Source organism: Pelodiscus sinensis, chromosome 1 (genome assembly GCF_052426305.1).
Source record: "Pelodiscus sinensis isolate ZL-2025 chromosome 1, ASM5242630v1, whole genome shotgun sequence".
NCBI classification, from domain to species: Eukaryota; Metazoa; Chordata; order Testudines; family Trionychidae; genus Pelodiscus; species Pelodiscus sinensis.
In genome coordinates this window covers 129204547-129232540 of record NC_143052.1, presented here as the reverse complement: position 1 = coordinate 129232540, position 27994 = coordinate 129204547, and the positions used below count along the sequence as shown (strand labels likewise).

The window sequence follows — 27994 nt, the reverse complement described above, 5'->3', positions numbered from 1 at the left end:
AGAAAATGATAGACAAGTGAGATTCTTTTCCTCGCGATTAAAAATTTAAACAAAAATAATGACACTGCTGAAATAGCGTTTACATGATTAACATAGGGATTTTACTCAGTATGTACAGAACTCTCCAAACAAAGAAACTCAGCACAAGGCTGTCTGAGAAGCACTGGAAGCCACCCTGGCAACTGTTAGATGGGAACAGTCTTTGATGGTTTTATTTCATCCAGCTCAGTTTCCAGCCAGCGATGTTTCCGGTGACGACGCATAACTTCAATTGCTTTTTGTTCCACAGCAGTTGGTATAATGCCCAGGTCCTCCAAGCCAGGAAGATCAGTGAACTTCATGTCTGTTGTATGAAACTTTAAAAAAAAAAAAAAAGTAATATAAATGAGGATAATACAGAACAGCTACACATATAAAGTTATTCCGCTATTATAAAAATAACATCCGATGGCACCTTAGAGATTAACAGGTTTATTAGGGCATTAGATTTGATGAGTAAAAGCTACTTCATCAGATGAATTGGGGTGGAAGTTACAGAAGCAGAGGTATATATAAGAAAGAAGTTACTGGCGTGAACGAGGCTAATCAAGTCAGTATGGAAGTGGTTCGTTCACAGCCTTTGATGTGGAGATGTGAATATCCATGAAGGGAAAATGGCCTTTGTAATGGGTTAACCAGTTGAGATCCTTCTTCAGTCCTAAATTGATAGTAATGAATTTGTAGATGGAATTCCAGTTCAGCTGTCTCCCTTTGTAAGTGGGTTTTGAAATTCTTTTGTAAAAGTAAAGCTTCTTGCAAATTCATTCCTGAATATTTAAGTTTCCCCTACCGATTTTTAAGTGTTACTATTCCTGACGTCTGATTAACCTGACACACAAACCTTGTATATTTCCCAATGTTTTGGTTCAAGTCCAATTTTAAAATGGTTCAAGTGATGGGACCTTGGGAGAATATTCACTAATGTACAAAATACTATGAACTTAAGACTAAGCTTGCCTTTTGTTCTCTGGAAAAACAGGCATGTACACTAGCACTAGAAGCAAATTTAAATTAGTCTACATGTAATGCTGTAGAATTACTACAGATCCTGGGAGATTCTACTTCAACTATTTTATTTTTAATTTGCAAAACTCCCTTGATATTAGAGCAAGTTGCTGGAACAGGGTTTTTCCCAGGAGAAATAACACTGCAATATAAAGGCACTGCTGGATCTTACAATAGAATACAGGGACTCTGCAGCCACTGCTGAGGGATCAGGTAACCACATGCCACCTCCAGCTCTCTGATCACAATTTGCATACATGGATGTGTGTTGGTGGGAGAGGGCAAGCAGGCCTGATCCAAACCAACCATGCACATTTGATGGTACAAGCAAGCCTCAACAGGAATTGCAGATTTATATTAGGGTCTATGGGAGATAAGAAAATGCACCACATTTCTCCTTTCCTTCTCTTTCATATATTAATGGGTGGCCTCCTGTGCACCACCTGCACAGAATTAGTTAATGATGACCTTTCACTCACAAGCACACAGATTGTGAGAAACTACTTCTCTGGCACATGTTCAGAAAAGTTACACTGAATTAACAATTGTGAAGGGCTGCTTTTACAGTCCTGTTGAGATTGTGCCACACAATGATAAATTCAGTCATCTAATCCTGCATCTGGTAGATGGTTCAGGATTGTTCCTTATAGTATACCTTCCAATGTTTTGGCTCAAGTCCAATTTTAAAATAGTTCAAGTGATGGGACCTTGGGAGAATAATCCACAACCTTTTCAATTTCACAGGTCACAACTGAGTTTGAACTCGAAAGCTACATACAGAGGAATAAAGAAATAGTGATTTTAAAAGGACTGTTATAACTTTAGACAATTTGCCTTTTTTATTGAAGAAATTGAACTCTCTCTGGTATGAAAGCTCAAAAACTGATTCTGGATGTCTGAGATCAGCTCTCTCATTCCATGTCCTTGCACCAACAAGACCTCAATGCAAGTTTTTGTTTGTGCTATTTATGTTCACCCTATTTAACTGAACACCTGCAGCATTTTATCCTCATCTCTGCTACACCACAGCTTTGAACCCTTCACTAAAAACACTTCCCCTACTTCTCTTCTGGCACTCCAGCAACTGCAGTATCAAACTCTGTTTAATCTTGATTACTGCAACTACTCACCTCAGAGGCAGAAAACAGTTAGATTTTGATAGTTTTAGTTTAGAACATTGCAATGCCTGAGAACTGTAGTGCTGTGGGTTTCCCACTGTGATCAAACAACAAAGATATTATCCAGCTGATTATCTCCTGGGATCTATGCTGCATCCAATTACAAGTGATGTTCACATTATGTTCAGACTATTCCTGCCCTACCTTAGTGAAAGATTATCTAAATAACTTCATTACACAGGCCTCAGAGAGGTAGCTCTGTTAGTCTGTTTCAGCAAAAATAATGAGATCGATGGCACTTTAAAGAGTAAGAAATTTACTAGGGCATAAGCTTTCGTGAGATACAACTCACTTCCTCGGATACTTGAAGTGAAAGAAAGGCAAGGGTACAGAGATCAGACTGTAACATCAGTGCTAATTAAATCAGGATGGATGTGGCTCGCCTCCAACAGTGATGTGAAGATGACAGTACTCGAAGAGAATACTTATTATAATGAAAGAGCTATTCCATGTTTCTATTCAAATCAATTCTAATGGTGTCAACTGTACATAAGAATTCCAGCTCAGCAGTTTCATGCTCTAGTCTGTTTTCACCTTCTCATCACTGATTTAATTAGTCCTGATGTTAGACTCCCATCTCTGCATCCCTGCCTTTCTTTCACTTCAAGCATCTGAGGAAATGAGTTATATCTCACTTGTATGCCTTAATAAACCTGTTATTCTTTAAGGTTAAGAACTATTTAGAAAAGCTAGACATATACAAATCCACAGGTCCAGATTTAATACATCCAAAGATACTAAGGGAGTTGGCACATGTCATTGCAGAGGCTTTGGCCATTATCTTTGAAAACTCACAGATTCCAGATGATTGGAAAAGGTAAATGTAGTGCCCATCTTTAATAAAGGGAAAAAGAACAATCCAGGGAACTACAGACCAGTCAGTCTTACCTCAGTCCCTGGAAAAATCATGGAGGGGATCCTCAAGAAATCCATTTTGAAGCACTTGGAAGAGGGGAATGTGATCAGGAATAGTCAACATGGATTCACCAAGGGCAAGTCATGCCTGACCAATCTGATTAGCTTCTATGAGGTAACTGGCTTTGTCGACATGGGGAAGTCAGTGTATATGATATACCTTGACTTTAACAAAGGTTTTGATATGGTCTCCCACAATATTCTTGCCAGCAAATTAAGGAAACATGGATTGGATAAATGGACTGTAAGGTGGATAGAAAGCGTGCTAGATTGTCGGCCCCAATGGGTAGTGATCAATGGATCGATGTCAAGTTGGTTTCAAGTGGAGTGCCCCAATGATCAGTTCTAGGGCCGGTTTTGTTCAACATCTTTATTAATGACCTGGATGAGGGGATGGATTGTACCCTCAGCAAGTTTGCGGATGACACTAAGCTAGGGGGAGAGGTAGATATGTTAGAGGGCAGGGATAGTGTCCAGAGTGACTTAGACAGGTTAGAGGACTGGGCCAAAAGAAATTTGATTATGTTCAACAAGGACAAGTGCAGAGTCCTGCACTAGGGATGGAAGAATCCCAAGTATTGTTATAGGCTGGGGACCAACTTAAGTAGCAGTTCTGCAGAAAAGGACCTGGGGATTACAGTGGATGAGAAGCTGGATAAGAGTCAACAGTCTGTCCTTGTAGCCAAGAAGGCTAATGACATATCAGGGTACATTAGAAGGAGCATTACCAGCAGATGTAGAGAAGTGATTATTCCCTTATTCTGCACTGGTGAGACCACATCTGAAGTATTGTGTCCAGTTCTGGGCCCCCCACTATAGAAAGGATGTGGACGCATTGGAGAGGGTCCAGTGGAGGGCAGCGAAAATGATTAGGCGGCTGGAGCACGTGACCTACAAGGAGAGGCTGAGGGATTTGGGCTTATTTAGTCTACAGAAGAGAAGGGATGGGGGGGTTGATAGCAGCCTTCAACTTCCTGAAGGGAGGTTCCAAAAAGGATGGAGAGAGGCTGTTCTCAGTAGTGACAGATGGCAGAACAAGGAGCAATGGGCTCAAGTTACAGTGGGAGAGGTCTAGGTTGGATATTAGGAAAAACTATTTCCCTAAGAGGGTGGTGAAGTACTGGAATGGGTTCCCTAGGGAAGTGGTGGAATCTCCATCCCTAGAGGTTTTCAAGTCACCTGGCTGGTTGATTTAGTTGGGATTGGTCCTGCTTTGGACAGGAGGCTGGACTTGATAACCTCCTGAGGTCTCTTCCAGCCCTAGGATTCTATGGTGCCACCTGACTCCTTGTTCTTTTCATTTATGTAAAAATTTGTGGAATATCATCAACCACCTTTGGAAAAAATTGTATCAGACACTGACATCAGGAAACAGGACTGCACATTTGCTAACTCTACTCATGAAAATAGTGTTGATATGGTGAATACCCATATTTTCACAGTTGAAACAAGGTTTGGAAAGAGCAACATCACGAAACCATATTAAAATCAACCTTGAAAAGTTATGGAAAAATGTTAAGAGGCTATAAGTTTGCTTATCAGTCAGAAGATCATGGATTCCAGTGTTAAATTAGTACTTTGACCATAACCAATGTAGAGATTTCACCTTAAGCTGTTAAAAGTGTCATAATCTGAATGGGATATTAAATCAAATTGCCTTCTTCCCACCTTAAGACAAAAATCCTGTGGGATACTGCAGAAAAAAAAAGCTTAGTTGTGGTGGAAGAAAAGGTGCTTGTGATTTAAGTGCACCTAAAACTAGAGAAAAACCCAACTCATTCAATGTACACAAATAAGTAAACTTTCCGGTAGAAAGCAGACAGCTGTATGCCACATATCTACTTATAATAGTTCTTTTTCCAGACCCCTCTTTCTATGATACTTAAATGAAAAAGTTTCTCTTTCCAGGTTATGGTTAATAATTTTGTTGTCAGTCAGCCTGGCTCTTTCCTTACATGTTTAAGAAAAATACAGTTTGATTTGTATTATATAGCTGCCAGCACAAACCAGGGGCACCTCCAGGATAGTTCTGGTGTGTATCCCTTTGCAGATGACCCTAGCATTATCCAATAGGCCTAGACATGTAAAGTAAATGGGAATGCATGGAGTAACAGTAGCTGCAGCAACTATGCCACAGATTCCATGAGGATTTTTGATGATAGTAAAGGATAACTCTGAAATCTTAAATATCTCCATAAAGAACTCTCTGAAAATATGTATGAAATCTGAACATTTTGTTAATGGCACAGTATAACACCAAATTCCATTTGTACAACAGACCGAAACTCTACAATGCACAATATGCAAGGACTAGGGAAGTTAACACGTACTTTTGTACACAGTTACATGTCCCCTCCTCCCTATACGCTGCTTCCTCTGTATCAGTGCAGGGCTGGGAGGGAGGTGGGAGCTTGTGCAAAAGCCAGCTCCCCTCAGGCATTGGCTATCACAGAGCTACCTGCCCCTCCGTCCCCATGCTGCTGTGTCTCATACAGAGGTTGCAGCACAGAGGTCAAGGAGAAGGGAGGGGCAGGCAGGAGCCGATATGCACAGGGAATCAGCTTAAAAGCCGGCTCCCCGTGAGCACTGGCTCCCTCCTGCCCCTCCCGTGTGTAAACATGTTACCATTGAAAATTTCAGCGGTTACAATTTTACAAAAATGGATACATTTTAACATCCCTAACAGGCACATCATGTTTCATTACTGCTTAGATTATTAAGAAACACTCATAACACTTCCACAATGAAAAGATTAACTAGTGCTGCCGCAGACCTACCCGATCCACTTTGTCTCTCGTTGTCCATGGGTCAAAAGGATTCATCTCAAAGAATCTTGCCAACAAACTATAACCATGAGAAATGGTGCAAACGTGAGTATTGTGATAATACGGATACAGAGAAGACAATTCAAACAGGCATGCATATTTTAGACTACCCAAGTAATTAACATTTTCTGTAGTTAAGAATGTTAAGGTTTCAGCAAATTCTCAGTTACGGTTACTCTAAATGACTGCTACCACATTATTCAATCTCCTGCCTCCAGAGAAACGATATAGTAGTGTGTGCACAATGTGGGGAAGGAGGTAAACATCCACAGCTAATAAATGCTCACTCTTACACCCCCATTTTTAAAACTGGAGGGACTAGTAAGCTTCTTTTTCAAGGTCTGCTCATTAGCAGGCATAGACAATCTCTCCACCCAGAAGCACTACAATTCATACAAACGTAACGGCCATACTGGGTCAGACCAAAGGTCTATCTAGCCCAGTATCCGGTCTGCTGACAGTGGCCAATACCAGATGCCCCAGAGGGAGGGAACACAACAGGTAATCATCATGTGATCCCTCTCCTGTCACCCATTTCCAGACAGGCTAGAGACAACATTCCTACCCATTCTGGCTAATAGCTATCGATGGACCTAACCTCCATGAATCCATCTAGCTCTTTTTTGAACCTATTAAAGTCCTAGTCTTCACCACATCCTCTGGCAAAGAGTTCCACAGGTTGACTGTGCTCTGTGTGAAGAAAATCTTCCTTTTGTTTGTTTTAAACCTGCTGCCTATTAATTTCATTTGGTGACACCTAGTTCTTGTGTTATGGGAACAAGTAAATAACTTTTACTTATTCTCTTTTTCAACGCTAGTCATGATTTTATAGACCTCAGTCATATCCCCCCTTAGTCTCCTCTTTTTTAAGCTGAAAAGTCCAAGTCTTTTTAACCTCTCTTCATGAGAGATCCATTCCAAACCCCTAATCTTTTTTTTGGTCTTTTTCTGAACCTTTTCCAATGCCAATATATCTTTTTTGAGATGGAGTGACCACATCTGCACGCAGTATTCAAGATGTGGACATACCATGGCTTTATATAGAGGCAATAAGATATTTTCTGTCTTACTCACTATCCCTTTTTAATGATCCCCTTTAAAAAATAAATAAATAAAACCACAATCTAAGCTTAGAATACAAAAGAGATTGATATGAGTAGCAAATTCTCACCCTAAATGATTATTTAAGGAGGTTCGAGAGCAGCTAAGAATCATAGAATCATAGAGCTGGAAGAGACCTCAGAAGGTCATCAAGTCCAGCCCCTTTCCCAAGGCAGGACCAATCCCAACTAAATCAACCAGCCAGGGCTTTGTCAAGCTGGGACTTAAAAACCTCTAGGGATGGAGATTCTACCACTTCCCTAGGGAACCCATTCCAGTACTTCACCACCCTCTTAGGGAAATAGTTTTTCCTAATATCCAACCTAGACCTCTCCCACTGTAACTTGAGCCCATTGGTCCTTGTTCTGCCACTCATCACTACTGAGAACAGCCTCTCTCCATCCTCTTTGGAACCTCCCTTCAGGAAGTTGAAGGCTGCTATCAAATCCCCCCTCACTCTTCTCTTCTGTACACTAAACAAACTCAAATCCCTCAGTTTCTCCTCATAGGTCATGCGCTCCAGCCCCCTGATCATTTTGGTTGCCCTCTGCTGGACCCTCTTGTTTGCAGCTTAAAAACCCCACATGTTTTTAATCTCTCTTCATATGTGACCGTTCCAAACCCCCAATCATTTCTGTTGCCCTTTTCTGAACCTTTCCCAATATATCTTTTTTGAGATGTGGCAACTACATCTGTATGCCGTATTCAAGATGTGGGCATACCATGGTTTTATATATTCTCTGTCCTTTTTTTTTTTATGATTCCTAACATTCTAATTTTCTTTTTTGACTGCCACTGCAGACTTAGTGGATGTTTTCAGAGAACTATCCATAATGACTCCAAGATCTTTCTCTTGAGCAGTTGTAGCTAAATTAGTCCCCATCATATTGTATGTACAGTAATTCAAAGTCTCTAAGGCTAACACATGCATGCTGACAGTACCAATTTAATGGATGTGCAATCTAGGAGTTCAGAGATCTGCATATATAATTTCCATATTGTAAAAAAATGCAGATTTAATCTTTAAAAAGTGATTGAAATTGACAGTATAGTGATGAAGTTCTATGCTTATTTTTGCTCAATACATCAAATTTGCTCAACTTAAGTGAAAAGATGGGTTTCCTAACTGCTAGCCCTGCAAACAAAGCCTGGAGTGTCAGAGCTAGAATTTTTTTTTTCAGGTTCATGCTTCGCCAATAAACATGGTTCTGCAGGTCAATTCCTGTCTTCAATTATCCTTGTATAAGCCCGTGGTCTCCAGACGTAAAAGCGCAAAATTTAATCTTGCATATTTATTTAGCAGTTCTATTGATGACACTCAAAACCCAAAAATAATCCAGTTAACATCTTCATAGCTACGCTGACTCTGCAGTGATAATGTAAGTCAATTCATTTTCCACTGAATGACTGAAAAAGCGCATAGCACATCTGAACATTTTTGGTTAGTTTTATTTGGCAAATCCGAGACTGCACAGTGAGCATGCAGTGAAGAGTTACCTTGAGGGTACTACAACTGCACACTCAGAGCACGTCTTCACTCGCCGCACCAGAGGTCGACCTTTGGGCATTCTAGTTAGCAGGTCTAGATAAGATGCGTAAACCAAATGCTGAGGGCAGTTCCAGGTGGCACCTGTAAGCCTCAGAGTCACGAGGATAAAGGAAGCGGATGGGAGCATTTTCTCCCGTCGACCTCCTGCTGTGAGGATGCCGCCAAGCCAGTCTTAAGGTAAACCGACTGCAGCTACATATTCTTTATAGCTGGAGTTACGTACCTTAAGCCAACCTTCTAGGTCTGATGTAGACCTGGCTTTAATTGCAGTATATCCAAATAAGTGGATTTTTGGCTCAGCACAAGAACAAAAGTAACTGTTGAATATTTTGGAAAACTCAGTCTACATTGACCTCTTAGAATATCCCTTGAGTTTATCCTGTAGTAAAGTTTAAAGTTCAGTGTAAATACTCAATTACTTTAAATTCTTCATGCTTTTACCTAATTGATGGATGGCTTACTTTTAAGACAAGAGATAAGTCTACTTACTGGTAGAGAAAGCGTGGAAGTGGATATGGGAGATAGACTCTATAGGCAGTAGCATATATATAATCTACCAAGTCATAAAGAAGATATCGATGAGGTCTGTAAAAAAGAGTATCAAGAAAATTATATTGTTTCATGCCTCCTTTTGCAAAACTTCAAGTAAATGTGACAACATTTAGTTTGCCAAAGGGCAGCATTTAATGACACAGAGAAAACTTTTCGAAACAGTAAGAAACGAGGGCAGTAAAATGAACAAGCATTATATACAGAGAGGGTACGTCTAGACTACATTCCTCTTTCGAAAGAGGAATGCAAATGAGGGAAATAAAAAATGCAAACGAAGCGCTGATTTACAAATCTCACTTCATTTGCATAATCTCTTCTGATCACTTTTTCAGAAGAGATTTTTTCGAATAAAAAAGCAGTCTAGACAGGGTTCTTTCGGGAAAAAACCCTTTTTTGAAAAAATCCTTATTCCTGAATAAAAAAAAATAGGTTTACATGGTTCTTTCAAAAGGGTTTCCCCCTCCCCCCCCCCCGAAAGAACCCCGTCTAGACTGGTTTTTTTTCCCCAAAAAAATCTCTTCCAAAAAAGCGATCAGAAGAGATTATGCAAATGAAGTGCGAGATTTGTAAATCAGTGCTTCATTTGCATTTTCAATTTCCCTCATTTGCATTCCTCTTTCAAAAGAGGAATGTAGTCTAGATGTACCCAGAGTGAGGACACAATGGGTGTGTCTACATAGCAAAGTTATTTCAGAATAACAGCCGTTATTCCAAAATAACTATACAAGTGTCTATACAGCAATTCTGTTATTTTGAAATAATTTTGAAACTATTCAAACTTCTGTAAACCTTATTCTATTAAGAATAATGGCTAGCCAGAAATAGCTCTTTTGAAATAAGGCATGTGTAGACGCTCCACTTCTGCTATTTCGAAATAGCTCCTCACCAGGGCCATTCTAAGTTATTCCTTCTGGGGCTCCAAATCAATATAGCACATCTACATTAGCAAAGCCTGCTTTGGACTAATTTTGAGGTTTCCCTGCAGTGTAGACATGCTATTTCAAAATAAGCTATTTTTGAATAACTATTCTGGAATAGTTTATTCCAAAATAACTGTGCAGTGTAGATGTAGCCAACAGGTTTTATGAGTTTAGCAATACCAGAGTCATCCTCAAGGTGTAAGCCTATTGCCTTCAATGAGCTTACCATAGGTAAATATGGCCTTATTAAACCCAGGTATAACATTTTCAATATTAGGACTGAAATGGACGTGCAGTGTTCCCAACATTCAAGTTTCTATCTAGCTTGTCCTGGAAGGAGGCCTGGAAGTGGTGGGGGAAGTTGGGGGAAGGTGTCGTCGTCATCTTTTTTTTTTTTAAATCTACCAACATCTTGTTTAGAATTAGGACCTCAAATGCAATGCTTTGCCAAGGAAAAGGAAATGGTACCCAGTCCTAACAAGGGAGAGATCAGGATCTGTCAGAAGGCAGAATGGTACAAAGAAATAAGAAAATCTCCCAGGAAAAAAACAAAAACATCCTCCTCAGGACTAATATCTCCTGGAATGGATTGGCACTTTTCTGATTATTTGGTTGGGCACCAGTTCCACACATAATAGTGTCAGATTAAGAAAACAGACTGCTGAAGTTCCCATGCCCCAGATTGGTTTTGTCATTTAGTACTCCTGTTAATTAATGAGTACTAAACAGAGAGATTGAGCCTAACAGAGCCTAAGCTGAGCCTAACAGAGAATTTCTCTTGGCCCGGAGAAGCATTTGTAAGAACTCTGTTGCCAAATTTTTACAGCTGCTCATGGCAGCCCTTTATTATTGAGCTACACGAGATGTCATTGGTTCTGTTTAACTCATAATGTTGTCATGCAGAGCGTGATCAAAGGAGCATTGAAAATACCAACAACCCTGGTCTCTGAAGGATTTTTTGGAAATTATCAATTAGCAGCCAATGGTCCTGATGACTCTCAAACCCTGATGTGACTACTATACATTTGGAACATTCCAGAAATAATGCACTGGCATTTTCTTATTTAGTTTCCTAGGGGAAGTGAGATTTTAGATCTAGCTGTAAACACAGGAGGTTTAGAGTGTGCTAGTATTATGATGACTACAGGCATGTTAAACTACAGGTAGTCCCCGAGTTACAAACGCATTGATTTACGACCGTTTGTCCTTACGACCAACCTCCCATTAAGCACGTCCCTGAGTTACGAATGTAATCCGCGTTTACGAACATTCACATTTAAATGAATGGGGTCCGATTTATGAACAGATCGAGTTACTACCAAGTGCTTGATACATAACTCGTTCATAAGTCGGGGACTATCTGTATACACATTACTTCTATACAGACAGTCATGATAGCAGATGTAGAGGAGGAAAGACTTCTAAAGGGAAAACTATATTTCCATTTATCAAAACTCATGGCCACAACTGTAATGCTCTTGGGAAGAAAAAGCAACATTTAATAATTGTCTTAAATAAGGAAAGTGTTATTAGAAAACTACAAATGTTGAGGGCACCAGAGCAAAGGTAGTAGATTAACACCTTTAACTATTATTTTTAAACGGGGCAAATATTTTCTAAGAGTCAGATATCAAAATACAAAGTTAGGACCCAACTAAATGTAGGTGGCCTAATTTTCAATGGGACTGATCACTTACAGTTCCCACTGGCCAGAATAGGATTTGTAGATCTGAGCATCTTTGAAAAATATCAAGCCACTAATATTTATGTACCTAAATATGGATTTCTGAGCCTAACTTTAGGCACTTAGAATTAAAAATGTTGACAGACTTCTAGTGGGCTTCTTATAAAGACACATTAAATTCTATTCTTTTGATATAGATGATAAAACATGAAAGAAAACAAATAAGCAATGTCAAATTCTTCTGAATGCTTATATTATCAAATGTCGAAACAGAAAAATGAATAATCAATTCATTCTTAAGCTCTGCACTGAATTTCTGGACCTCTTATCATCCTCGTAAGTCTAATTAGTTAAACCAACATAAGTCACCTTTTATATTGGCTAAAATATATTGATATTATATGAGAGAAAGAGAGAGAGAGTGTATCTGTCAGTGAGTCTGTTTATTTAAGAACTCATCCTAAACGGTAAGAGCTAGGACCACCAAATTTGGTAGGCAGCTTCCTCTTATCCTAATTTCAAGCAAGGTCAGAGTGTAGTTATGACAGGAAAACTGGATGTGCCCAAAATTAAGATTGTTTTCTATAACATGGAAAGGGAGGGGAGGGCTGATTGGAGGGACACAATAATGCACATTGACCACGGGGGGGCAGTGAGTGCCAGGGACAGCTATACTGCAGAGTGATCACTAGGGGCAATCACATCAGGAAGGGAGTGGCCAGCTAGGGACAGAGATTGTCATCTTGTCAACTACCATCCCTCTCCCTCCAGCTCCAGCACTGGACCCGGGGAAGGGGGGAACCCCACCAGAAGGACCATGTCACTCCTCACAGAAGCACTGCGGGGGTCATGCTATGCAGCTCCACCCACTTCCCTCAGGAGCCACAGACGCACCCCTAGCACTAAAGAACTGCCAAGCATGGCCACACCCAGCTGGCCTGCGCTGCCCCTCCAACTTCATGCCCCAGGCCACGCCGGGGGAGCACCAATAGGAGGACTACGCAGCTCCCCCCCAAAACCCTGGTCCAACCCCATTTCCCCAGCTCCCCATTCACACTTCAGGACTCCTTTTTCTTTAGTGGTCTCTCCGCTTTCCCATCAGTGACTCCTTGCTGATATTGTGCTGGGCTCATTATAATCATACAGTAAATAAAAATCTAAAAGACAAGATATAACAAGTGGCAGTGACAAACAGAGCCAAGGTGGGAAAAAGGAGGAAACAGGATAACAACAAAATGTGCAAAATTCGTAGACATTCAGGAGCAGCAATTACAACAGAACCTGCCCAGTTATGATTTAACACAGCCCTCAAAGAAACTAAACAGATTAAAAACAATATTTTTTTTACAAAATTTTGCAACATTTTAATAGCTTGAGTTGCTAGTGACTTTCAAAAAAGGCAGCGTGCAACTTTTGTCAAAGATTACTATGTAGCCTTTCCTTAGTTTAGAAGATTACTTATTCAAACTCTTTTTAGTTATTGATAGATGCTTGAATCTCCAAAATCCTTGGGGTGAAAGGATGGTATCCCTAGTTTATTCCTGCTTCAAAACATGGGTGCTTCACTCTTGGCCTTTAATGAATGGTCAAAATCTTAAGACTTTGAAACAGTAGGAGAATGTTCAGAATTTTGCTGATTCTTCTTTACATTGTTCTGGTTTGATTCTTCTGGTCTGCTACTTAATATGCAATCCTCAGTTCTTTCTGAAGTTGGATCAGCTAGTTCAACACAGTCAAAGCTCTCAGTCTTCTGTTCTAGTATGAATCATCTACTATTAATTCTTTATGTGCATAAAGACCTATTTCTCACTTGCTCCCTTCATAAAAATTCCACTGTTTATTGTTGTTGTCTGGACCATCTTCTAAATTTACTGGATCCTTGCATATTCTGGCCCTTTCTTTCAAAGAATTTCTATCTTTCATCTGATGTGCATCATTTGTCTCTTGCTGTCCTTTAAGATGACACTTCCTATCATACAGAGACTTTCAGAAATTCCTCAAAATCTTAATTTTTGTTTTTCTCCATTTAAATCATTGTTCTGGGATAGGGATAAGAAGTTCAGTATGTAGACTTCCCTGCAGAGAGAAGACTACCGTAGCGCTCTCACCACAGCAGATGGGGGAAGGTCTAGGTTGTCTGCCCCCTGCACTCCCCAGCCAGACTGAAGAATGGAGCAAACTGTGCACTTTTCTCTCCTTCCCTAAGGGAAATAGCCATCAATGTTCCTATACGAATGGGAGAAGGGAGCTGTAGCTCCCCACCCAGCCCTCCTTGAAGGGCGCCTAAGAAGTGGGAAGCTCAGGGCTGAGGCAGTCCCGGACAAAGGAATGGGGGGAGAGGAGCTACAGCCCCTTTCACCTGCCTAGTGATTTTTTTCTGTATGTTTTTGTGTGTCCTCATACGCATTGGGGGGAGGGGGTGAGCTTCAGCCCATTTCCTCCTCCTCCTGCCCCCCCAATATATCCAAACCCTTACCTGGCTTTAAGTTATGATGAAAGGAAGCTGCATACCAAATGTGATGGTCCTAGCTCTTACCGTTTAGGAGTTCTTGAACAAACGGCTGATGGACAAACAGAAAGACTTGCTCGCTCACAAACTCTCTCAAATATATAGTAGATCATGACAGCACATATGCTACTCAGTCCTATATAATAAAAATCAGTGTTGATAAGAACTGTTCCTGTGTTGATGTTTACAATATTAGACAAAAGAAAACCCAGAACAGAATGTCTTGTGCTAAACGTTTGCCTTTAAGTTGCATCCCTTTTTATATCTTTTCTCTACCTTGGTTAGTTAACTTGTGAGCTGTAAAAGTAGAAGTGATTATTTCTCTGGATAGGTACACAATACACATAATAGACCTCTAATTGGGATTACCAGAATATTAACAATAATGGCTTAAGTCCATGATTTTGTTGGGTTTATTCATTCATTCATTCAAAACAAGGAGGTGGAATTTATTCTAGCTTAAACAGCATGCATAAAACAATGGAAAAACAAAATTTACTGCATACAATGTAGGGTCCTTCATTTTCAATTTATTTAAATTTTCCTGGGAATTTATCAGCTATTACTACAACAATAAAAACAAATGAAAATCAGTGCAAAAAAACCCAACCAAACAAAAAACCCAAAAACATATTTCTGGGTATAGCAGGTTTTATTTTGATGGACAGAAAGACAGAGGAAAGTGTATTCAGTAGATCTGTACTTCGAATTCCATTAATCAATATGGCTAGCTGCAGAACTAAAACGTAACTTAAAACACAATGCCACCTCTGAATTTATGAAAATAACATCTCTAATCCCAAAATAAACATTTTCAATAAACAGTTTACTGTTGTAGAACTATAACCTATGTTTACATTTAATAAATGGGCCAACACCATTTGCAATTCATACACTCAACTAGGGATGTTAAATTTTGATTAATCAGCTAATTGAGTAGTAGAAGGAATTTCCATCGACTACTTGATCAGTCAACAAGGAAAAGGGACACTCACTATCCCTGCTGTGCCTCTGCCTTTGAAATGTAATAAAGGTGCAGTGGGGAACCTGCATAGGGTGCAGTGGGGAACCTGGTATGTGAGAGGACTGCTTCAGTCCCCGCTCATGCGGGGTTCTACTGCTGCACCTCTGCCTTTGAAATGTAGCAAGAGCCACAGTAAGAGCAAGAGGTGCAGCGGGGAACCTGACGTGAGCCGGGACAGCTGATTCCCGGCTTGTGCCCAGTCCCCCAGTCTCCCGCTATACTGTATCTTTCCTAATATAGCAGGTTATTTTGATGTATGTGAATGATACAAAAGTAGGGTAAAAATAGGAAAAGGCAGAATAATACTTCTTGTAAAACTTATGAATTATTAAGTAAAAATGGTTTTGAAAATGAAGGGGCTTAATAATATATGAAAAAAGACAAGGCATATAAGCACTATAGTTAGTTAGAATCAAAAGAGTAACCTACCCAGTCAAGGCATATGTTTTTCCTTTAGCATCAGGATCCTGAATTGCACTAATAATTGCCTTGGCCACATCAACAACCTATGAAAAATATTAATATTAGTTTAAAATAACATTGGAGCAATAACTATGTGTTTTCTACAAGTGGTTTGAAAACAAGTTTTGTTTTGCTGCTCCTCCTCCCCCACCCAGTGCCCTTTTTTGAATACCTACATATACAGGTTGCTTCTCTGTTTTCTTGCCCAGAGCAATAAGTGGCACACCACCAAAGAAACGCATATCTGGTAAAGGAGATACATAAGTAACTTAAGAGTGTAATCTATGACTTAGAGCATTGGGCAATAACTAACACAAGATGCTTCAGAGCAAAGCAGATGAGCCAAAAAGCACCTACACGATGTTGAATTACTATGGAGGGGGACTATATTTAAAAACTGCATGATCAGTCTTATTTGACCACAGTCTAAAATATTTATTTTCTACTACTGCAATTAGCAGTGCAGAACCCATACAACCTTGGGAGAGCAACATCAGAATTGCTAAATAAGTTACAGCTGAAGAATCTTTATTCTTGATGAGTTGGATTGTCTTTCTGGCGCATACTTCAAGTGTTGCTCTCCACCACTGGCAATTGGATAAAGCAAGCAGAGAGTCTCTCTCATACTTCAGATAAAAACATGAATCCAAAACTATAAAATCACTTTTCAGAGTAGCTATTAAATATTCTTTCCTAACAGCTGGAGATCTTAATTATGAGGTTCAATTTTATTTATATTATATAGATAACTTGACAAAGTACAGGAGGTTTTTAATACAAGTGTGCTGGTCCCCTGAGAAGGGAAATTACTCCCCACTTCCTCTGGGGTTAGTTATGCAGATTACATATTATTTTATCATAATACTTACTTGCATAATAATTGAAAAATCGGTCTTCTCTTCCAAATATCTCAGAGGGCTTCATAATGATAGCGTCCGGAAATTCCTCCCTCACTACCTTCTCTCCAACAGCCTGCAGTAAGTCAATATGAACAAACCAAACAACACCTCATTAATTTGCTCCACTCTTGACAGGCTGAGGTAACACAGAACAGAATTTCTTAATCTTTTTGATACCAGGAATGGGCCGAACAGCACAAGTCCACATATCGGTTTTTGAGAAACTCTGATACAGAGTACTATCATATCATACTAATACTGCAAAACCCAAATATAAAATTCCATGAACAACATTATTTCCATCTGGGCCACTTCGCCTTTGATATGCACTCAGTTTAAACAACGTGCAGTTCCCAGGGCAACCCACAAAAGCACATTTCTTTAATGGTACTCAGATATAAGTTACATAGATAACTTCCTCCTTAGTGACAAGGTAAATACATAAAGCAAAGGCGTTCAAAAAATAGCTTGGCCTCATTTCTCTGACACATACGGGGTTCAGAAGTTAGGAAAGTCACAGGCCCCCACTTTGATATCAAAACAACTGAGTTGAAAAACTCTCAGTTCAGTTTAATCTGGGGTTACAGCCAAAATGTTTTCTAACATCTGGCTGGCCAATGTTGACAAAACCAAATTATTTTCTAGCCTAGTTAGAAACTATGGCTATAACTCGTTTTAAAAAATTGTCCTAACATGATTTGGCCCCATATTCAATATTGTTTTGATATTATAAAAGCCAGAGAGACTTACATAGTCAGAAATGAGACAGAAATCATGTGAAAAAAGCAAGGAAACAGAAAAAAATAGTATCAGTACCTACTAAAGAGATTAAACATGAGTATGGATAATTGTGTTGCAAAAAAGCCTATGTTCAAATGCAGGCAGTAATCACAATACAAAGATAGTATCTTTGAAGTCTTTGCGTAATCTCATCTCACCTTTCCCCATTCCCACCACCTGCTTACCCCACTCTTATGCCACATCACCACTGTTCCCAAATATCAACTAGGATTATAGGATAGAGTATAACTGAATTATACAACTATTCAATAGTTCCCAGGGGTGAGGCTGGCAACCAGTTTGCTCCTGGCCCCACCGGGAGCCCACTGCCACCTTGCATCAGAGGCAGTAGCACAGGGTGGCAGGCAGGAGCTAGTCTGCAAGGAGAGACAATTAAAAAAAAAATCGGCTCCCCACGAAGACCAGCACCCACCTGCCATCTCCCAGTGGGGGGTCCAATCTCAAGCCCGCCAAGGCCAGAGGCTGCCCTGAGACAGCCTCCCCTGCCTCCTCATAGAGACAGCAGTCCAAGAGTGGGGAGCAGACGGAGCCGATGCTCGGATGGAGCCAAACACCAGCTTCTGTCTCCTTCCTCCCATTCCCGCTGCCTCTGTGGGATGCAATGTGGGGATGGGATGGCAGGCGGCTCTGCAGGAGCTGATACACGCTGGGATACAGCTTCCCATGCCCCTCCTCACCCTTCCACCTGCCTCTTCTCACCTTCCATGCTGCTGCTTTTCTATCAGAGGCAGCAGCACGGGGGTGGGGTGAGGCAGGTGGCTTTGCGGGATCCGGTGCTCGTGGGGAGCTGGTACCTCACAGGCACCAGCTCTGCCCCCACCCCACTTTGCTGCCTCTGGGCAAAGGATTAACTGATAAACCCAGGCTTATTGGTTAATCATGTAGTCGACTACACGTTGACATCCCTAATGTCAACTCCTTTTTGCCAACCAAGACAGTTCTTGCCTCTTAATGAGAGTGGTAGTACATGCACAGGATGCTTGAATACACAGGTTAGATTCAAGATTCCCTTTTTCTCTTTGAAATGCGTATGAAGAGCTAGGTGGGTCTGTACACACACCGAAGGGCACATTATTGAGTCCCAGGTGCCCTAATTATGACGGAGATCACATTTTATGACTTGTTCCCAACCAGAGGAAATATAACTAAGTGGACATAATTTCTAATGTAATCTCTTGAAGTGGATCTGGCAAAACTTTTCAGTCTTCTGAATAAAATACAGACTGAACTCAGACTCACTTTATTCCTAAGGTATTTAGAAGGACTTTTCATGTCAGCATTCAAGTGAGAGATGTGAATAAGCTTCTCCACTCCAGCTTCTCTGGTTGTTTGGGCAATATTTCTAGGAATATTTACAAATTCATCTTCAAAGCTGAAGTTTCTAAAATAAGAAAATAAATGTTATTTTAAGAATAACTGAGTCGGTTATCTAGTTCACTGTAACGTTTCCCGAACATACATTTCCTTAAACCAAGGGACTCTGCATATTCAAGACACAGAAAATTTAAACTGCACCAAAGTAACACTATTTTCAGGTTTTATCTTGCTTCTAGTTAAGACTAAAGCACAGCTCGATAAATTCCCTCATCAGTTTGTCTGTGGCAATCAGGAAATTCTTCCAGGCAATCAATCAATTTCAGCAGAAGCTAAAGTGAAGAGGCACTTGAATAGGGGCGGATGGAACACAGAATGTTCTCACAATTTAGCATCCAAAAGGACATATACAAAGAATTTTAAATGTAACAGGTACCTCATAGACTGTCTGTTACAAAAGACAGGTCCCCACAGCACGGCAGAGATGCAATAACCTGGTAGAAATCCCAACAGACAACTACTGGCCAGAAACTGAAAAAGGAGAGAGTTGACTTCTCTTGCCTACACACTACTCTTAGAACAACCTCCTGCCTCCATAATCTACATATGTCTTCAGAATAAATAGCATCTTCTAGAATTACTCAATGCCTAAACAGCATTGGATATGAGATTGATACTAACATTACGCAAAAAGGGCAGTATTTAATGAAAAGCTAGGCAATGGAGGTTAGCCATAAAAGGAATCTCACTGTTTCCTCCTGCCTTTTTACTTGGAATCATGACTACATCAATCTTGGGGAGGCCCTGTTTACACACACAAACCACACTGGAGCTCCTAAGAATAGCCATACTGGGTCAGACCAAAGGTCCATCTAGCCCAGTATCCTGTATCCTGTCTGCTGACAGTGGCCAATGCCAGATTCCCCAGAGCCGTTGTCACCAACAGGTCAATCGCGATCAACTGATCTTGGATATAAAAAGTGATCTTGGGTATAAAAAGGTTGGAGACCACTGCCCCAGAGGGAGATAACACAATAGGTAATCCTCACGTGATCTCTCTCCTGTCACCCATTTATAGACAAATGGAGGCTACAGACACCATTCCTACCCATCCTGGCTAATAGCCATTGGTGAACCTAACCTCCATGAATCTAGCTCTTTTTTGAACCCTATTAAAGTCCTAATCTTCACCAATTCTTTACCAAGATTAGTTGTGATGTGCATCCATATTTAAAACTTTTTTTGGGTCAGCAAAGATGAAAAATTATCATGTCAAAGGGACAGGAGGGAGGAGAGGAGGAGAAAGAGAAAAGTATATACAGCTGCTCCCCAAGTTACGAACAAGTTACGGACCAATACTTGGTCCGTAACTCGAGGTGTTTGTAACTCGGATCCCATAGAGTTACATGGCGACTGCACTGCTCGTAAGTGTGGATCGCCGTTCGTAATTCAGATCCGCATTTACAACTGCTTTGGTCATAAGTGCGGATGATTATAAGTGGAGGTGGGCATAACTCAGGGAGCGGCTGAATAGACTTGCCAACAGGTATTTCTTTCAATCTAAAATAGGCATTAGTTTTTATGAGTTTAATAATTTATTCTAAACCCCACATATATTAATAAGTTATTATTCTTTTTATATAGCTATTTCTGAAGCTAATAAGGTATCCATGACAAAATCCCATGTGATAGAATGAGGATTTCAGTCATAGCTTTAGGAATTCTCCAGTAGTTAATCTCATTTATTAAGGTCTACATATATTAGGCCAGAAATCAATCCCGCTTCAAAGTGGTTGTGTTTAGTCAGAATGCTAGGGGCTCCATTTGCTATAAGTATTATGAACATTTTAACATTAAAAACGTAACTGATCACATTCTATATATGTGGTGTTAACTATGTTACTAAAATACTCAATGCCTGTTACAAATCTATCCATACAAAGATAAAGAAGAAAATTACTTTGTTTCCCATTCTTGTCCAACAAGATTAATGACCACATTGCTGTGTTCCAAAGCTCTTCGGGTAGAGTCTTTGTCCCTTGAGTCCCAATCCTGTTACCATAAAACCAAATGGGAAAAAATAAGACACAATATGCAAATAGGTGTAATCAAAGAAAATTCACTTAACTTCAACATACAATTGAAATAGACAGCCACAGAGTTCCTACTTTATAAATGGATTACCACTTACTTGCTAGCATAAACCAAAAGGAATACTATTATTTTTAAAATCAAAGCCAAAAGACTCACCATGAACAGAATTTGCCCCAGGTCACCCATCAATCGAAGATGCATGAGGTCATACTGATCACAGCGATAGGGTATAATTATCTGTGATCCAATGCGCCCTAAAATGTTCAAAAGAGTATTTCTTAATTAAAATCAAACTGTTATATAAATATTAAAGGAAATGCTGGTGTTAATGTAAGATATTTCCTTTTTTAACTGCATAAAATAAAAAACTCAATAGATTAACTCAAATACCGTAAAATCCCGACTATAATGCACACCTACCTTTTAAACATGAGAATTCCGGCATAAACTGAACTCCTATCTATAATGCGCACCCCGACTTTGCCGTATTTTGTCTTGCTTTTTGTATTGCTAGGTAATCATGCGTGAGCACCCGAGTATACAGTGCGCGGTGTTTCCATGCTCTCTTTGGGTTGCCATGAGTTGTCGGCGATCTTACATGACTGCTTAAAAACTTAAAAGTTGTTAGCTATGCTGAGGCTCATGGCAACAGAGCTGCCAGCCATGAATTTGATGGCATAGCAGAGTCTAACATTTGGCTTTGGAGACGTCAGAAAGAGCGCCTGCAAGCGCTGCCTCCGATGAAGATGGCTGAGTGAGGTAAAAGTGCTGCATATCCTAAGTTGGAGGCTAAGCTGGTTAAATGGATTGCTGAGTGTAGACAGCAAGGCGGTGGTATTAGCATTGCGGAGGTTAGAATGAAGGCTTTGACCATTGCCAAAATGTGCGCTAACACAGCCGGGTATAAAGCTTCGCATGGCTGAGGCAATCGGTTCATGAATCGCCATGGTCTATCGGTCCAATGCCGAACAACAATCGCACAGAAGCTACCCACGGACTCAGACACCAAGGTACTACAGTTGCAAAATTTATCATAAAACTACGTAAGCAGCACTGCTACGACCTTTCATTAATTGGTAACGCAGATCAGACACCATTAAATTTCGATAATCCCTACAACAGAACGCTTGAAGTGAAAGGTGCCAAGACCATCTCCATTGCTACCACAGGCCATGAAAAGTCTAGGTTTACCGTAATGCTTGCTTGCATGGCCGACAGAACGAAGCTGCCTCCTTATATTGTGTTCAAATGCAAGATAATGCCAAAGAATGTTATATTCCCAAACACCGATCACGTGCGTGTTCACCCTAAAGGCTGGATTGACGAAGTTTTAATGCTTGATCAGCTACAGACAGTTTGGGCGAAGGGGCCAGGTGGACTTATGAGAAAGCGGTCTCTAATAGTTTTGGATGCATTTCAGTGTCATCGTATGCCATCCATCAAGAAACGGCTTCAGCAGGACAAAACAGACTTGGCAATTATTCCTGGTGGAATGACCAAAATGTTGCTGCCGCTTGACGTGACAGTTAATAAGCCAATGAAAGATGCACTATGCAGGAAATGGAACACCTGGTTGTTGGAAGGTGAACATACATTTACTGCAGGTAGACGTATGCGAACACCGACGCTGCAAGATGTTACCAGTGGATAGCAGATATCTAGGTTGAACTTGATCCCGCTATCATAAGGAAGGGGTTTCTGAAAAGCAGCATCTCTAATGCTATGGATGGCAGTGAGGATGATGCCCTGTGGATGGATCCGAGCGACGATGAATCGTCCAAGGGTGAATTACCGGTATGCGAAGATGACAATGATTTGTATTACCTGGATGAAGTTGTCGAGGGTTATACCCCAGAAGATATTGCTCGTCTGTTCAAGGAAGATTCTAACAAATGTGAATTCGAGCGTTTCGAAGATGAGTAGAAGATCCGATATTTGCTTGTTTGTGCTGCAGTGTTGATTTCATTTGTTTAAGTTACCTTTTTGAAACTGTGTATATACTTGCTTGTCAATGCTAATAAAAATCAACTTAACCTCTGGTGTCCAGCGATTAAGTGACGCGGAACTGCCAAATGAAAACTTTGGAAAAAAAAAACTCCTATGGATAACATGCACCCCGACTTTGATGTTAAAAAAATGGGGAAAAAAAGTGTGCACTATACTTGCGACTTTACGGTAATTGAATTTCCAGAGATAAGTTTTATGATCAGACCAGTAACAGCTTTCACACATCTGAGGATCTAGTGGTACACCACAAATAAATTAAGTTTCTCACTAGCCTATTTTAAGAATTATTTTACCAGTTATGGATGCATCATGGATCAAAACTGTAACTTTAGAATAACTTTATAGAAGTCAACTACATAAGAGAAATTCTCTGTAACAACAACACACATACTTATGTATTACAATATGACATGACTAACTAGCACAAGAAGTGCACTAAATCTAAGGATTTTATGGATTTTCATTGCGATTAATATAAATTTTGAAAACATGAGAACTGACCAGAAGCTTCACCTAAACCTAGAACTGGATTTTATGAATTTTAAAAAAAGTTATTTCCATTTAACCACTATTTAAACCATTACTTTAAAATGTGTGCAGATTCTTCTACATTTCTGCATACAGAAATCTTGTGTAAATAAGCCAATTTTCATTTCTTAGAACTACATTAAACAAACAATAGGAATGTACCATAGAGAACAATCCTTACACTGGGTCCATCTCTAACCTCTACTAATCAGGTCATTTTCAGAAAAACTTTGTAGGCTGAAAAGATGTGGACAGTTTAGACAGCCATCTGAACTTCTGAATGCTATTGTCAGGATACATTACCCAATCGGTTGACAACATATCGTCCCAGAAATCCTGTGGCCCCAAAGACAGTTGCCACAATGCCACTAACAGAGGAACGCCCACTTCTTCCATGGGGGATCACAGCATAATGTACATCGCGATGCTGCTGCAGTACAGGAGATCCTGATGCAGCAATGCCAGAGCCTGAAACATACAATCAACGATAGAAAACATGTCAAGTTACTTTAAGAGTTATTACTACCACTCCACAAATAAAGTTGAATTTAGCTTATCATTAAAACTCTAATTTTTAAACCACTTCCCTTTATTTCCTTCCAAAAAAAACAGTTCCTCCCCCTCCCCCACCCACCCTGAAAATTCCCATTCTACCCTAGATTGAGATGTAATATATTGTAGGAAGGTTTGGAAAAGTAAAAAAAAGATACAGGATCAGCATAAGAGAGTGCTATGGAGAGAACTGTAAAGGCATAACATAAACATCACAAGGAAAAGGGTTAACTAAAAGATCTAACTGATGTGGATAAACACCAGGCAGTTCCTGTAGGGACCCCAAGGAGAAGAAATGTTCTTCTTCCCCATCCAGGCAACAAGGAAGAACTGAAAAACTGATCACTTTGTTATACTGTTTACAAGACACTTTCTAATAAGATTTTTTTTGCTCTCAGCTATACAATGGGCCATGGTGGAAAAATGCTCTGTTCATCTGTCTGTGCTACCAGGTGCTAAGATGCATTATTTTCTTTCCTGCCTCTTTTCTCTTTATCTTTAGCTAAAGCCTGTTATTTCTTAATTATATTACCACCACACTTAGGAGACCCAATTAAGACCCAAAAATCAATTGTCTCAGGTGCTGTAAAAACAAAAAGATAGCCCTTGTCTCAAAGAGATACTATCCATGTATAAGACATGAAACAACAGATGAAAATAGGCAGACAGACAATGAAGTGCAAGGAAACAGTAAGACAACATTGGCTTTCATGGTAGGTAATGATATCTGTATACCAGCAACGTAACGTCAAATTTTTTGCAGACTTCATGGCAAAGGAAAGTTTTAAGAAGAGATTTGGAGGACAATGATGAGGTTGCTGCAGATGTTTATGGGAAGTTCCAGCCAGGCATGAGGGGCAGCACGGGAGGAAGCACAAAGCTGTTTTTACATGCATAAGCAGCAAAATGAATACATATAAACTGATTTGCAACTGGCCAAAGGAATACATGGTAAAAAATGAGTGGAGGAGAAATGATGGCATAGAGAAGGGAAATGAGTGGGCAATGGACTGAATGGCAATGAACAGTGTTTCCTGCTCCAATGAGAGATGGGTGAGTAAGAAAAGGGTAGCAAACTAACAGGGTAGAGGGAATGAAGAAAATTTTAACATTAAACTTCAGTAATATGTAACAGTGCAAGACTACCCTCTTGTGGGCCTTACATGGCAATGCAAGTTAAATTGTTGCGGCTTATTTTTAAAATTGGGTCATTCAAAAACAACAGATTTGGACTCTGCTGATCCGAGCCTCTCTCATCTGTATAGCTGATCCACCTCCACAAGAGGCAGTAACTGTATCGATGGGATATAGCGTTGTGTAGACTAGCAAGGCGGACAGTGTAACTATGTTGTTCAGGGGCAAAGATTTTTCACACCCTGAACAACATACATATATCAATGCAAGTTTGCAGTAAAGACGAGGGATGTTATTGTTTACATGACTATTTGATAGTCCCCGGGGGAAGGGCTGGCAGCCAGTGCACTCCAGACCCAAGGAGCCCTCTGTCACCCCCACTTGCTACCTCTGCATCAGAGGTAGTAGCACAGGATGCCAAGCGGGAGCCAGTCTGAAAGGGTAGCCAGTTTAAAAACCAGCTTCCCATGCAGACCAGCTGCCTGCTGCCCAGCGCTGCTGTCTCTTTTTTTTTTTGAGGGTCCAAGCTCCCCACTGACATAGGCTGCTGCGGGGTAGGAGAGGAGGAGGCAGCCGAGCAACTTCTATCCATGGTGGCTTGAGCTGTCTGCAGACAGAGGCTGGTCTGACATCAGCCCCTATTTGCGGGGCGCTTGGACCCCTGTGGACAGGGGCTGCTGCTGGGGGCCAGCCTCTGTCCACAGGGAGCTCGCGCCCCCTACGGACAGGAGCTGCTTCATGGCAGCCTCCTCTGCCCTCCCCCACACACCGCACTGCCACGGCATGGAGGAGGCAGGCAGCACTGCAGAGTCAGTACTAGGGAGCCAGTACTGGGGGAATCCGGCTTTTAAGCTGGCTCTCCCCAGCACTGGCTCTTGCTTCCCTCTCCTCTTGCTGCCTCTAATACAGAGGCAGCAAGGGAAAGGGGAACTGCATGTAGTCAACAAGATTAACCAATAAACCTGACTTATCGGATAATCGTATAGTTGACTACACTTGGACATCCCTCATAAAGACCTGGCCTACATAGGTAAAAATATTCCCTTAGTCAACATAAGCTCTCTATTATGCTTAAGTCCTGTGCAGCACGATTCAGGTTACAGGCCCCCACCTGGAGTTGAAACACGCATGCACACGCACAGGGCAGCAGGGCTCAGGTTTCAACTTTGGCATTGCCCTGGGGGGGTTTGCTCAAACTTCAGTTTTCTTCCCCTCTCCCTCCTCTATTTAGTTGTTCGAAGGGGGTCGAAGTGCTATGACATTTGAGAACCCCTGGACTAGCACATATGTCCAGTGCAACATAACCTCTGTCTAGGTTATGGTCAGGAGAGGCAGTGCCTAACACTAGTTCTGTACCTAAAATTTAGATCTACCTGCTACATGGAAAGTGTCATGCCCTTTGTAACGCAGTTAGGCTCACCTATTCCCTACTGTAGATGCAGCTAGACTGATGGAAGAACTCTTCCTTGGACATAGCTATCTTTTCAGAGTGTGAGATTCATCATAGCAACAAAACAAATCTTTCTGTCACTGTAATAAGTGCCATGAGTGCCTGGAGGAGGGGTGGGGGAAGAAATGGCCTTTTCACACTACCCCCACATTGAAGTGTTGTTCCCACATCAAAAATTATTGCCCATCCTGATCTACATTGTGGCAGCTATACTCCCGTAGCAATTATAGCACTACATACCCTGAAGTATATACGGCCAACTCAATGCAGTCCTTTCATTATTAAGATAGATCTTGCATTGAACTTTACCATGATTTCAGTGTTTTGCTCTAGCTGTCCAGTCAATAATCAATGTAAAGATTTGTAAATTTAAATCTGAAAACTGAAATCCTATAAGCTTTTCCTAGCACTCCACAAAATTAAGTATTTTGATAATCAAATACAAGGAGAAAAGATAAATCTATGGTGAGATCACACTCTACTGGATAGGAATGCAGAAGAGAGATGGTGGAGATACTGAGCTAGGGGGTGGTGCATGTGTGGAGAGAGAGCAGTGGTCATGCTAGGCATAAGCAGTTTCAAGAAACTCTAAGAACTCCTCTTTAGTATTATCTCCAATATACCATTACTCTTATTTAACAGGAACTTTTTAAAGTGTATTAGCACAGGCAAACACTGCCTTTATGCCTGTATCACCGGGTATGCAGTGTGTAACTGTAGGCATTTCAGTCCCAGGATATTAGACAGCCAAAGAAAGTGAAGTAGCATCTTTCACTGGACCAACTTCTGGTGGCATATGGACTAAACAGACATCCTGGGTTTCCGGCCTAGTACAACAATCTGCAGCCCACTAACGCCTTCTTTCTGACCTAGGATGGCAAACACGTCAGCAGGGCACCCTGTATTAAGTTTCTGCCCAACACTCTGGCCCGCCTTACGCTCTGCTGCGACACTGGCTGCCCCTTCCCCCAGCCCCTGCAGAAGTGGGCTCGGTGCGGCAGGAGACGCGGGCCCAGCCAAAGCCTCCCCGCCGCGCTAGTCCAGCGGCCGCCCCCCTCCCCCCCAGGGCTCGCAGACGCTGCTTGCAGCGGGGCGGGTTTCCTGCGGCCAGTGACTGGCAGGGCGGCGGCGGCGGCATCTCCGGGAGCGGCCCCGGCGCGTCCCCCGAGGTGGCCCAGGCTCCCCCCTTGCTTGTTTCCGGGCAGGGCCCCAGCAGCGCGAGCCCGGGAGCGCATCCGGCGGAGACCAGGGCCGGGCTGCCTCGCGGGATGGGGGGCGGCGGTGACACTCACCCGCCCTTGGCAGCAGAAGGAGGCCGCGGGCGGCCCGAAGGCAACCAGCCGCCGCCGCCATCTTCCGCTCCCACAATGCCCCGCGCCTAACGGGTCCTGCGCGAGGACAAGCTTCCCTCCTCCGCCGGCCCCTGGGCGCCGCGCGGGCGGAACGCGGGGC

The 27994-nt window shown here is 41.4% G+C and overlaps 1 protein-coding gene across 2 annotated transcripts; it reads right to left on the bottom strand.

Annotated features, from left to right (window-relative positions):
• Positions 1–78: 78 nt before the first annotated feature.
• NDUFA9 (NADH:ubiquinone oxidoreductase subunit A9) lies at positions 79–27994 on the bottom strand. Of its 2 annotated transcripts, none has more exons than XM_006123043.5 (11): positions 27835–27994; positions 23710–23874; positions 21028–21125; positions 20738–20829; positions 18703–18844; positions 16633–16735; positions 15940–16007; positions 15731–15807; positions 9102–9197; positions 5915–5981; positions 79–356 (listed from the first exon to the last, which is right to left on the bottom strand). In XM_006123043.5, the coding sequence occupies exons 1-11, from the start codon at positions 27893–27895 to the stop codon at positions 186–188; spliced, it is 1140 nt and encodes a 379-aa protein (XP_006123105.3). In that variant the 5' UTR covers positions 27896–27994; the 3' UTR covers positions 79–185. The 2 variants fall into 2 exon arrangements, with proteins under 2 accessions (XP_006123105.3, XP_075756889.2); XM_075900774.2 differs by having other exon boundaries at positions 23710–23886; positions 27835–27936.

Coding starts and splice junctions, on each gene's coding strand:
- NDUFA9 (XM_075900774.2), bottom strand. CDS start 27,895: ATGGCGGCGGCGGCTGGTTGCCTTCGGGCCGCCCGCGGCCTCCTTCTG. Junction 9,198..15,730: donor AAAACATATGCCTTGACTGG/GTAGGTTACTCT, acceptor TCTTTTTTACAG/ACCTCATCGATATCTTCTTT. Junction 5,982..9,101: donor CTTCCACGCTTTCTCTACCA/GTAAGTAGACTT, acceptor TCATGGTTATAG/TTTGTTGGCAAGATTCTTTG.